Raw genomic sequence first — 12,875 nt, 5'->3', positions numbered from 1 at the left:
GTAGAAAGAGGCAGATCAGGGTGGGCTGGGGGCAGGGGCTTGGGGAAAGGGTGGAGTGAGGTTTGTCCCGGGTCCCACACCCCACTAGGGATGTCCCTGGCTGTGGGGCAGAGGGGCACATGGTCCCAGCAGCGGCCCCCACCATGGGGCTATGTTACTGTGGGGAGCATAGCCCTGGCTCCAGCCCCAGCCATGGCTCCAGCTGCTGACAGCTGAAGCTGAAGAAGTCACGGAGGTCTGGTAGAGTCACGGACTCGGTGACTGCTGTGAACTCCGTGACTTAATCGTAGCCTTACCAATAATGCACCTAGCTAGTTGTGAGTGCCCTGCTCAGGAGTGTGTCGTGGAAGAGATTCTTGCCCTCTGCTGAGAAGCTCTCACCTTGCAGCAGGAAGTTTAGTTACTTGTATCTGTGCATGCATAAGTACAAATATTGTTGGCCAATCTTTTCTTTAAAACCCGCTAGAGCAGTGTTTCTCAACCTTTTTGATGCCGGGAACAAGCTTGCTGCCTTCCTAAGCTGTGTCAGGGAAGTCTGAGACCAGTGCCGGGCCATGGACCAGTTGTTGAGAAACACTGAGCTAGAGTACCTGAGTGTTTGACAGCCCACAGGAGTGAATTCCACAGGCTGACTTTGTGCTGTGCTGTGTGTGAGAGAGGCTGTGCTGTGCTGACTAGTGCTGAGTACAATGCCTCTGTGGGTTTCCCTATGAACTGCAGGTATGAGGATATGGAGGCACAAGCATTGTGTTTACCTCACAGCCAGTCTGTAATCAGTGTCCCAGTTATATCTGTACCTGACATGGAGAAAGCAGAACCATACCAATACAACTACCACAGGTAAAGATGTGAATTGTGTGATTATTAATTCTTGAGGTCTGAGTCTCTCCTGTCTTTGCATGTTGTGGAATCATCTAGACCTGGCCAATGTGTGTGCAGTGGGTGCAAAGCAGAATTCCCCACTCACTTGTGCCAGTAGTAGCATCTTACAGTTTCTTTAGTGATGGTTTCACAGGGTGGATGACAACGCATGGGGCAAGGCAGTGGAGAATCAGGCCCAAGGGCTCCACAACCTACTATTTTCTTATGTTAAAGTTTGTTGTGGCTACAGTAGGCTGAAACTGGGATTCAATTCATGAACTAAGAATGAGTGAAAATAAAACAAATCATTTGTTACAAGGACACGTGGGAATCCATTTGCATCAGCCTTTGTATGAAAGGCCAGCTACAGCCTACCTTAGACAAACTGTTGCCTGGTAATTAGGGTTAGTAAATAAGACCTTTTTCTCTGGAGCAGACAACAGGAAAGGTTGAAGTTAATGGGAATTGTGGGTGCTAAGCAGCTCTTACGGTTATTTTTTTTCACCTATTGGCTTTACAAACAGCATTTTCACTGCCTGTCTGTAGAACAAATAAAAGTCTGTGCTGAAGAGGTGCCTAAATTATCAGAGGATAGCATTTTGTAGGAAATTTGTAGGTGCCTTTCTCATTGCAGTCTATAGATGAGAAAGACGGAGTTCTTGTTTTTCACTACAGCTTCAGATTAATGGTCCTTTGTTATGGTATTTTACATATAGATACACGTCTGTTTTAGCTACTATTACTACTACTAATAATAATAATAAAAGCAAAATATTTTAGGATAATTACACCTTGGAAAGGATTCCCTAAGAGAGGGTCAGATCTCAGTTGCGCTTCTGAAAACCAGGAGTAATTTCACTGAAATCCATGATGTATAACTGGTACAAGATCACAGTGAAGCCCACTATGCTTTGTATGTTCTGTACTGTTCATTCTCTTTAGGTTAAATACAACGTGGCAATCAATTCCTGGCTGGCAGCCTACTGAACTGTAAATGAATTATGATTGCGTGGGATAAAGCAAAGGTGGAGACAGACTTTCAGATATCCCCAGAGCCTTGAAATTCTTACACCTGTCTATTGCCTATGTCTCCTGCACCCCTCTGATCTTGGCTGTGATATCCACCTCCTGCTCAATGAGAGAGGATCTCAGGGATCTGAGGAAACTTCCTTTTTCAGGGGCTGTTTCTGAGTGACTTAGAAGCTCCGTGGACAATCACAGCCTGCCCCACATCTTTGAGTTCTCTTTTGCATCAGGTCATTTTGTTTGGTCTAATTTTCAAGTCCAAGAAAGTATAAATAACTGCATATGGGACCATACATAAGCAACACCGAACTTTGGGGGTTATTCAAATCTGGAATTAGAACGTCATAGCTTGCCACAGTGGGCAGAACAAAAACCCTGGTTTTGAACACTGCGGGGGGGAGGGGTAGGCGTTCATTTCTGGATCTCAAATTTATGTCGGAGACACATTGCTGTAAAGGTCTAGATGTAATAGTGGCTTCCTATTGTCTTGTTCCAGAAATACTGGGCTGTACCTCCATTGTGTATTCCTGCTGGGATTAGGGATGGGACAGCAGGAGTATTAGCTCATGGAACTGTGGGGTTTCCCTAAGTGTCAGTCACTCTTTGGGTTTGGTAAGTATCAATTTCTCCAGGAAACAATTAATTCCATGACCAGATTTACAGGAACAACCTATCCAGCAAGAGTATCTGCAAACAGTGAGGTGCATACACTGGGTATATTATGTCCAAGCCACTCCTTCCACAGCTCACTCCTTCCCAGACACCTGCTCTCCGTCTGCAACAACTCTGAGCACCTTCTCCAGGGGATGTGAATTCGGGTGGGTCTTTGGCTCTGAAATCAGCAACAGCTGTAATAAGGGAGCAGTTTTTTGGAGACAGTCACAGCTCAGGAAAGAGCATCAGCTTCACTTTGTACCTATACAAGTGAGGACAAGTTATATATTATACAAGACCGAGGGGGATGACAGGGGTTTATCATTAACCTGAAGTCTGTGAGAGACATTATAAGGAGAGAAGAAGGAGGAAAGGCGCTGGAGAAGCAGGCAGGATGGACTCCTCCAAAAAAATCAATAACCCTGCTGACATCTCAGTCATCGTCATCTATTTTGTGGTAGTCCTAGCAGTGGGACTATGGGTATGCATGGATTTTTCTTTCTTAATGAAAGTGTGGTTTATTGGGTTCTAGGAGAATGGCTTCGTATATTAAAAATGTATAATTGTGTAACTTGCCTGCTGCTTAACTGGGGGATGGGGTGAAAGGTGGCAGGATGGGGATTAAGCTGGGCTTCAGTGGGGCAGCAGGATCTGGTATAAGATCTGGATTGGGGGTGAAGATGATGAGATGGTGGTGGAGGCGAGAATGGATGGGGCTGAGGTGAGGGAGGAGTATGGATGGGGAAGGGACTATAGGAGAGGGCCAGTGGATGGAGATCAGGATAATGCTGAAGTAGACATTTTTAGCAGATTACAGTGGGGACATGGTAAGGAACAGAGTGGGGATGAAAATAGGAATGGGATGGTAGCGGGGGTGAGTGGGAATGGAGCAGAGGAGCCTGCAAATAGGAATTTGTGATGGAGTAGTAGTTGGAGTGAAGCGTGAGAGGTGGGGTGAATGGGAATTGCAGTGGGGTTGATTGTGGTAGGAAGGAGGGTGAGTACTGGACTGAGTTGTAAATGGTGTGGATTGGAATAGAGCTAAAGGCGGAGGAGAGATGGTAATGGAGTGGGAGATGGGCATTGCTGCAGGATGGATATGAAATGGATGAGAGCACAGACAAGGTCTGGACACAGGAGAATAGTCCTATTGATGAAAAGTTGTCACACTGCAGTGAGCAGGTGCATTTAGACACTGAGGAGGAACAAATCTCAGTGAGGACAAGTGCTGTTGGTGCAGGGTCTTTTCTGTTTAAAGCCCAGATATGTGGTGCCTCCTCCTGAAGCGTGCTGATAATGCAGAGGGAAGTACAGAGACTCCAGCCTTAGAGAGAGAATTCTTTTGCACCTAATAGGTGAAAGGTAGATATTGTCCTATTAGAATAAGTCTTGATCCTGCACGGTTCAAAGGAAAAGGACAGATAGTATTTGTACTAATGCTACCTAGTGGAAAACACTTGTGTGTCACTAGATTAAAGAGCTGATATCCCTTTCAGGAACAGAGTCTGTATTCTATCAGAGGAGACATCAGAGACTGTTCATGGGGAAAATTCTGCTAGTCCCTTGAGGAAAGAGCCAGCAGTTAACAGAATGATTCAGGGAAACCTGCCCCTCAGTGACCTGTGCACTGTCCTGAAATAACACAGGAGTCCATGCCGTACAACATAGAAGGCAGTTGCAGACAAAATCTTCCTCACTAGCAGCCTGACAGAGTTTTGAAAAGTAATTAACTTTTGATGCCAATGAACTAGTTAATGTTTGTTCAGCACTTTGAAGATGTGAAGTATCTGCACCTGTACCTCTGGCTGAGTGTATTGGATGCCAAGGGTTGGATTGTACCTGTCAGTCTGTCTATTTATTCCCCCTGCCACCTCCCACAGAAAAAAAACACAATTGAGGGCCTATACCTTTCATGAGAGCACTGCTGCTTCTTAGTGCACCCTGGGGCGCAAGCAACCTCAAAGGACCAGGGAAGAATGGGGAGGAGGCAGGACCAGGAGTCCCCCCCCCCGCCACCCTCATCAGCCCACTCGAGCAGCCAAGCTGTTCATTGACTCAGAAGGGTGCAGCATGCTCTCCTGTAAGGAGTGTTGTGGCAGAAATACCTCCACTGCATCTTGGGGAGCTCCGGGAGGGAACCAGGCTTGTGCCTTAAAGATACAATCTGACCTGAAGTATGATTATTGTAATTTGTTATTGACTGTAATTCTTTGTAACATAAACTCACAGGGCAGAATAGGGCTGGTAGGTGGCATGTCAGGCACCGGAGCATTGAAGTTTATAGTTCTGAATAGTTTCTAAGAAGCTTAATGTTAAATGTGTCTCTTGATTCAACTATTGTATGTAGTGAAACATGCCCTTGTTTGTTTTATTTTCTTCTATATTAGGATCAATGATCTGGCTCACTTTTTTTTTTTTCTCACACCCTCTCTGGGCCCAATCCAAAGGATCATTGTTTGCAAAGGGTTTTGGATCAGGCCCTGTGAAAAATGTGAGGGGAACTTTCCATAAAGTCTCTCTTGACATATAAAATGAGAGCGAGGAAAGTAATTCTTAACTGCTACTCTGTGGAAGTGAAGAAAGGCTAATAAGTGCGGGTACCTGGATGAGCTTATCAGAACAGGAAAGATTAAATTGCCATGCAGTAGATTCCTGCAGGGAAACTCTGGAGCATGCTAGTATTGAGTAAGAAAGCTCGGTACGGCAGCTCTAGTGCATGGACATAAAACTCGCTACATCAGCAGTTTTGAGGCCTGCTCACCTCAAGGACTACTCCTGTGAGTGACAGTTTGCCGGCAAGGCCCTTGGTTGTGATGCATTTCTTGTTTTATTTGTATTGTATAGTTCATTGTATTTTAACATGTGCAGTGTTTAGATTTGGGTTTTGCAGGCTTCGTGTAATGAAAGTTGAAGCAATAAAGCTTGACTGGTTAATTTACAGATTGATAGAAGAATCATTGCTCAGTAATTGTCAGGTTATATTATTCCCTTCAGATGCTTTCTTCCTTGGCCCTTTTTGATTGATTCTTCTTTCTCATCACTGCCCTGGTTGTTGATGCCATCAGGCTATAGTTGGCTTATTAGAGCTGAACATTTTAACCAGTTTTTTTCTTTCTTGCCAGGCCATGCTCTCAACAAGTCGAGGGACTGTGGGTGGATTCTTTCTAGCTGGACGGAGCATGGTGTGGTGGCCGGTAAGTCTGCAATACACACTGTGTGTGTGTGCGCGTCACGCGTGCACAAAGGAACTGTACTTTCACTCCATACCACACAAATGTTTTGCTGCTCATCACTTGATCACTTCAGCATTTTATTGAATCCTGTGTAGTTACTATTTTCTCTGGACACACCGAAGTTTTCCACTGAGGGCCTGGCTCATATGAGGTGATTGCTGTTAGGTACAAGGTATAGGGAGGAAACGATTTGTAGGCGTGGTTTCTTTGGTCCTGCTGTATTGCCTTTACGTCACTGTGCAATCTAATCCTTTGTTGTAACATTGGAAGGAGAGAACCCTGGACTGTTCATAATAAATTACTGATAACAAATCAGAATTTACATTTAAAATAGTACTTTTCAGCTGTATATCTAAAAACGCTTTACAGAGGAGATAAATATTTTTATCCCCATTTTAAGATGTGGAAACTGAGTCACAGACAGAAGTGACTTGCCTAAGGTCAGCCAGTGGCAGGGCTGAGGCTAGAATCCAAGTCATCTGAGTTAGTCCAGTGCTCTCTCCGTTAGGTCACACTTTCGCTAGTGAATGAAACTTCCTTGCAAAGAAGAAAACCTTCTAGACAAATGTGATCAATTGTCTAGGTGTCACTAATATGGTACTTTCATGATCATCGTTCCAGTTCAGCTTGGAAGGAAAACTTCAGTGATTTGTTATAAAACCTACCCCTGATCCTGCAATTGGACCCATGCAGCAGGACCTTTGCACTTGAGAGGAATTTGATGCAGGGCTCTGTCCATGTGAATCCAATGACGTGATTGGGGCCTTAGAGAACTAAATAAATATTTACTGACTGTAGGAATTTTCAGAACAGCTTTCAGAAATTCCTGCCCCTTTTTCAGTGTCTCCATTCAGTGTTGCCTGAATTGGGGAAGAGTTGGGGCTGCCATTGTAATGATAAAAGCATTGTATTTCCCAGCAGGAGGAGGAACTCATGAGTAGATTAGGTTGAGAAAATTCGGGTCCTAATAGAAACCATTGTGAAATAGAGAATCTCAAAGTTATTTGAAGGTTAATTTGTTTTGTTTAATCAATGGAGTGACACTGCCATGAAAATGGATAATAGTGGTAAGTCAGGGCCCCTGCATGACTGACGGTAATTGCACTAGACCTGATCCTCTGCTGTTTTGCATCTTGTGTAATTCTTTATACCTGTGAACAGTGAGTATAAAACAACCTTCATTCAGGTGCAAATGACAACACAAGATGCAAGGCAGTGGGGGTATCCAGCCCAGTGACTACAAGTGCAAGACTACCATGGGTTAGACCGTCAGGCCTCGGTGAGCCCCTTTGCACTGCTTTAAAGAACAAGGGAGGCTTGTAGCTTCCCTAAAGGGGCAGCTGGGAATTTTCCTGACACAGGGGAGTTCCCCAGGGACATAAAGCAGTGTAGCCAGCTTTACATCGCCTAAGCCTCTTGTCCATGTAGGAGGCGTATCAGAGGCCAGAGGGGATGATCCTGTACTGCCAGAATTGTCTCTAGGATTAACATTTGCTTAGAGCCTCTCTGCTACACTGTGAGCTCAGTGCAGCTGAGGAGCTACATTCCTGATTACATTCTCATTAATCCTTCACTTTGGAACACCTACATACCTCCCTCTGACCTAACAGGAAATGTCTTCCTCTCCACCCTTGGCAGCACCAAAGCAAAAGATATGGCAAGCTCTCAAATCCCTAGTTAAACACTTACATTAACAATACACTTGTGGAGGGCTACTCTGCTCAAGGGAGTGAGAGATTCTGAAAACTCCTTTTCGTGGTTTTAGAGTCTGGGTGGGGCTTGAGCCTCCCAGGGGGAAAAAAATAACATAAAAAGTTCAAACGAAGCAGGAAATACCAGCTTCGTGCTGGGACAGCTAATGCAATATGTAATATTTTAGAAAAGTGCCACTTCCTTGTTTCACCCTGGGGCATATATTAGTTCCTTTTGAATTGCTTAATCGATTCATTGCTTTCTACAACAGAGAATAGAAGAAAATATGTTTCTAATAACCTAGTATAGACATTAAATTTCCATTGGATTAATTTCATGTTTCAGTTGTCATCCTGTTCCCTGCTATACCAAGCAGCTATGGACATAGGTTGAGGATTAAGAAAAGAAATGAGGATGGTGTTTTTCCCTGTTCTTTGTTGATTCCACATGCATAGAAGTTTCTAGTTGTGGCTTCTCCAGGAGAACTTCCTGATAGGAACAGTAATATGAATCTGTTAATTTTAATGGTACAACTGTGATCTAGTAGACTAGATAACGGGTTATATGCAAAGTAATTGTAGCTGGGTCAGTCCCAGGATATTAGAGAGACAAGATGGGCGAAGTAATAACATAAAAGATATTATCAATAAAAGGTATTACCTCAGTCAGGTGAATTGGAGTGAAATCTGGCATCTGATACTGACTTGCTTGTGTGAGTGGACAAGTCACTTTCTCCTCTGTGTCTAGTTTTCTCTGACTGTAAAGGGGGATAATGCAGTTGAATTAGGCACCCACTTTTGGCTCAAATGTTTGGCTAAAAAATTGACTTTAATGGGAATTGAGAATGGTTGGCATTTACCAGGATGAGGCACAGAGTGTGCACTGGTTAGCTGTTCCATCCAGTCTGTGGACCCAATTAATCCTTTAGTATTGCTCCCCTTAAATCAGCAGTGCCAGAGATTAATTGGATTAATCCTCTCATTAACTCACATTCTCATTGATTGCCAGAGGTCCATGGTTCATTCCCACAGGCAATGGAAGCTGTGGCCTCTCCTTGGGGATTCAGGGACAGATGTTCAGGAAAGACATGTATGTCCTATGACTGCGGAGGTGTTAACGGGCCACTCTACCTTGAATGTCCCTTAGAATATGTGCTAACTACTTATGCTAAAAAATCTGTTCCACCTTGCATTTTGCTGTGAGATTGGGAGCACCTTTCCCAGGCTGGAAGAAGAGCTCTGTGTAAACTCGAAAGCTTGTTTCTCTCATCAACAGAAGTTGGTCCTATAAAAGACTTAAAAATTGTATGAAACCTAATGTTAAAAATATATATATAATACATAGGTTGGGAAAAGAGTGTCTGTACATCTGGGTATAGTGCTTAGATTATCCACAACTATAAAGTTAGTTTTTAAAAGTCATATGATACATAGAGTACATAGTCAGCAATAATCCAAATTTAGGTGAATAGATTTAACAATACAGTTTAGATATTAGAAGCCGAATACTTGGGTACATCACTCATGAAAGCTTGTACAGAGATTTGGTTGTGGAAAGCAAAATATATCAATGAGTGGAGATTGTCCCTCAGTATTGAGAATTAGGTTGGTTGTCCATTTAGAAAATACAATCCATGAGGAAAGTATTTGTTACTTTCCTGCCTGCTAGGGGCGGCTCCAGGCACCAGCATGCCAAGCACGTGCCTGGGCCAGCAAGCCACAGGGGGCACTCTGCTGGTTGCTGCAAGGGCGGCATGCCTGAAGAGGGTCCGCTGGTTTCAGCGGACCTCCTGCAGGCATGCTGCCAAATTCGCGGGACCAGGGACCTCCCACAGGCAAGCTGCCGAAGGCAGCCTGCCTGCCGTGCTTGGGGCGGCAAAATACCTAGAGCTGCTTCTGCTGACTGCACTTCTCTTCAGCATTCCAACTCATCCCTCCTGATATTGCCGATGTCCATGGTGCATTCTATGTAGATGTCCCTTAACCACCTGATGGTGTCCGACACCATGAGTTGCCGCATCAACCGAGTGTAGCGTTGACTGATTCCGCATTCTCTCAGCACTCACTCGTTACTGGGGTCCCATGTGCCTAAGGCTCCGACAATCAGTGTGTGTGTCTGGACCTGGTAACCCTTAGCTCTCAAGGTTACCTCAGTTACTTCAGTTGTAGCTACTTGTGGCTCCTTTCAAAAGCCAACTTTCAACATCATAACCCTTGACCATGGAAACTGAGTTTTCCTTACCCCACCCCTTAGTTAGAAGGGTGAGAAGTTCAGCTAGATAATTGGCTGAAGACAGTGCATTGTCTTACCAGTGTAGGGCAGTATACAAACAGAAATCTTGATATCCTGGGTATGTGGCCAATCTCTCAGTATTGACAGGGCCCTGGAAATAAACATACACAATAATAAAAATGTCAAGTCAGGGCCTCAAATACCAAGAAGCTCTGGTTCACAAAGAAATGTCAGAACCTAATCTATTCTTAAGGAATAAGTATTAAAGGAGCAGAGAAACCAAATAACATAAATTCTCTAGGGATCAGAAGTTATTGTTAAACACAAAGAGCTTAGTTAATGGTAACTGGGAAATATATGGAGACTTGTTTTCCTGTTTTAAGGGTAACACACATTAAATTAGCTCTCCCATTCAGGATCAGTGACATATTAACTTATGGGCTGGACAGGCCAAGGCTTAGGGCAGCAGTAAATGAGTAACATTCACCAGTCAGAAATGGGAGAGAACTGGGACATTCCAGTAATTTTTACTTCAGTTTAACGTGGCCATGCTTCGCTCTTGCCCACTAGATAGGTTTCTCTGATCATTGTGTGCATAGGATTATTGTATACGCCAAGTTCTGCCTGTTCATTGAATTTAGCAGGACTGTAAGCAGCCTAGGGGTGGCTACTGGGGATAAATATTTTGTTTCCTGTCCCTAGGTGACGTGGACACTTTTAGTCTTGGCCCAGGGCAAGAGATAGGGTGAACAATGATGGTGGATCAAGGTAAAAAGACCAACCACACATTCAATCAAAGTGAAGATTTCATAGGAAAGAAAAAAATGAAGTAAATCAAACACCTATAGATTTCTCCAAGCCCTTCAGTGGGATGCCTCTTCCCAAGATAGGAGGCATTGGGTCTGGTGCCTGCATATCTAAGAGTGGAAGGGTAAAGTAGCAAGCTGGCTTGCTAGCAAGTAGCAGCAGCTGTGTTGATCTCACACCCATCATGCTCATATGAAGTCTCAGTGAGATGCCTAAACAACTGAAGATTTGAAGAGGTAAATAATTGTACTTCAATAAAGGGGACACAGGTGATTACACAGTTCAATAAAGCCTAGGATTCTAGAGAGATGCATGTCCATCTCTTTTAAAGAATTGTGTGGCATTTAAAATGCAAAATGTAGAACATATGGAGCCCTTAGGAGGGTAGCAGAATATCAAACCTGCTTTCTTTTCTCAAGGAGCTGAGTCTTGATAGATATACAATGAGATTTTGCAGAGGTGCTAAGCAATATGTAGGTTTTCCAAGTGGTTAAGGGTGGGGAGAGCTGTAGATTTGCACTCATACACTTGTGTCCCAAAAGAATGAAGAAGAAGAACCAGTTTCATTCCACAACGGTAAAGTCACCACCAAAAGAAGCCCAGCATGAGGTTAGGAGAGGAGTGGTATGTATAGCACACTGTAGGGACTAGGGAATTTTTCATTTAGGCTGCTAGGCAAAGTGTCTTTGAGGCCTGTGGAGCAGCAAGCACCAGGACTTCTGGGCATCAAAAAGTGAATGAAAATAATAAGGTGAGAATAGATTAATGAATAACATTTAAAATATAGTTACTTTCATGTAGCTGCAGCCTGATGGTAATTTCCTGAGTAGAGAGCCCTTGTTAAAAGATTTTAAACTAGTTAATGTTCCACATTTCCTCTCCTCCTCTCTTCCCAGTTCACTTTTTTAACCTGTGTTTCCCTGCCACCAGTCCTCCCCCCGCCTTCCCCTAATCTTTCATTTCCTCTCTTTCCACTCTCGGGCCATGGCTACACTTTGCAACTTTCTCGCTCAGGGGTGTGAAAAAAGCTGTAAAGCGTCAGTGTAAACAGTGCCGCAGCAGCACTGCAAGCTAAACCCCATGAGGATGTGGAGTGCGTGCAGCGCTGGCGCTGTGACTACACTCACACTTCAAAGCGCTGCCGCGGCAGCACTTTGAAGTTTCGAGTGTAGCCATACCCTCACTCATTAGCTGAACAATTGACCCCTTCCTTTGCAAACCCTCCTGCCCTCTCCTAGTTCCAGGCTATCCTTCCTGAAACAGAGTCACAGTGCTAACTGGTGGAGGGAACCCTGCTCCTTGCAATTCCCTCAGCAGGGAAGTAGGCTGAGCAAGTGTATCCTCGGGGCCTCGCAGCGTGTGGAACCTCTGTATCTCTCAGATCAGTCCAGGGGAGAAAAGAAAAAAACACACCCCGTCTAACTCATCATACCTCTGAAATAAGGGGAGGTGATTAATGGCCAGATTCCGGAAAATTGTAATGCTGGCCCTGTCATGAAGGAACAACTGTATGGGAACATAGAGTACCTTGGAAAATTGGTCAGAATCCTTTAGCTAATGCAGAGTTATGTTACAGTACCCATCTATTCTGACTGATCAGATTCAGTATCCAGCCCTGTTGGGCACAATCCAAAGTATAAGTCTCAGTTTTTCTACCTTGTACAGCTCATGATATTTATGATGTTTCTAGAACAAGGCTGGAATTGACCAAGCAGCCTAAGGGAATTAAGCTCCTTTGAAGATCCCAGCTCTAAATATTAAGTGGAATCCCTTAGACACCTGCTTTAGGTATATGTTTTAGTTTAGCTAATCATAGTTAAGGCTAAGATTTTGTCATGGTTATTTTTAGTACAAGTCACACATAGGTCATGGGCAATAAACAAAAATTCATGAAAGCTGTGACCTGTCTGTGACTTTTGCTGTTGCAGCTCCATGGTGGCTGGGAGTTGTGGGGTCCCCCGTGCCTGCAAGGCTATCGTCTGTTGCTGGAACCCTGAGGAGGGCCCCCTGGGAAGACTGTTGCCTGTCACTGGAATCCTGCAGGGGGACCTTGAGGAAGCTGTCGCCCCTCACTGGATCCCGGTGGGGGTCCCACTGGCTGCCAGCTCCAGTCCCAGGGCTACAGGAGCTGAAGCAGAAAACGTCAGGGAGGTCTCTGGAAGTCATGGATTCCGTGACCTCTGTGACATAAATGTACCCTTAATCATAGTAACTGCGATAGATGCTGCCAACCATCAGCTAACCTCAAACACATAACTTTTTCTTGCTACAAATTACAAAAGTATTGGAGCAAACAATGGACATGTATTTTCATAGTTCTGAATTCAAAGATGTGTCCCTGTGTGTGTGTGTGTGTGTGTGTGTGTGTGT

General features: G+C 44.3%; 1 protein-coding gene across 1 annotated transcript in view; it reads left to right on the top strand.

Moving 5' to 3' along the window:
* Window positions 1–2,657: 2,657 nt before the first annotated feature.
* SLC5A1 (solute carrier family 5 member 1) overlaps window positions 2,658–12,875 on the top strand; it is a 51,992-nt gene continuing 41,774 nt past the window's right edge. Inside the window, exons 1-2 of the mRNA XM_032801304.1 lie at window positions 2,658–3,022; window positions 5,664–5,735. Coding sequence (XP_032657195.1) covers window positions 2,936–3,022; window positions 5,664–5,735 — 159 coding nt within the window. The 5' untranslated portion in view covers window positions 2,658–2,935. The remainder of the gene's footprint in view (window positions 3,023–5,663; window positions 5,736–12,875) is intronic.

The sequence above is a fragment of the Chelonoidis abingdonii genome, chromosome 22 (assembly GCF_003597395.2).
Source record: "Chelonoidis abingdonii isolate Lonesome George chromosome 22, CheloAbing_2.0, whole genome shotgun sequence".
NCBI classification, from domain to species: domain Eukaryota; kingdom Metazoa; phylum Chordata; order Testudines; family Testudinidae; genus Chelonoidis; species Chelonoidis abingdonii.
This window is presented reverse-complemented; position numbering and strand designations above follow the sequence as displayed.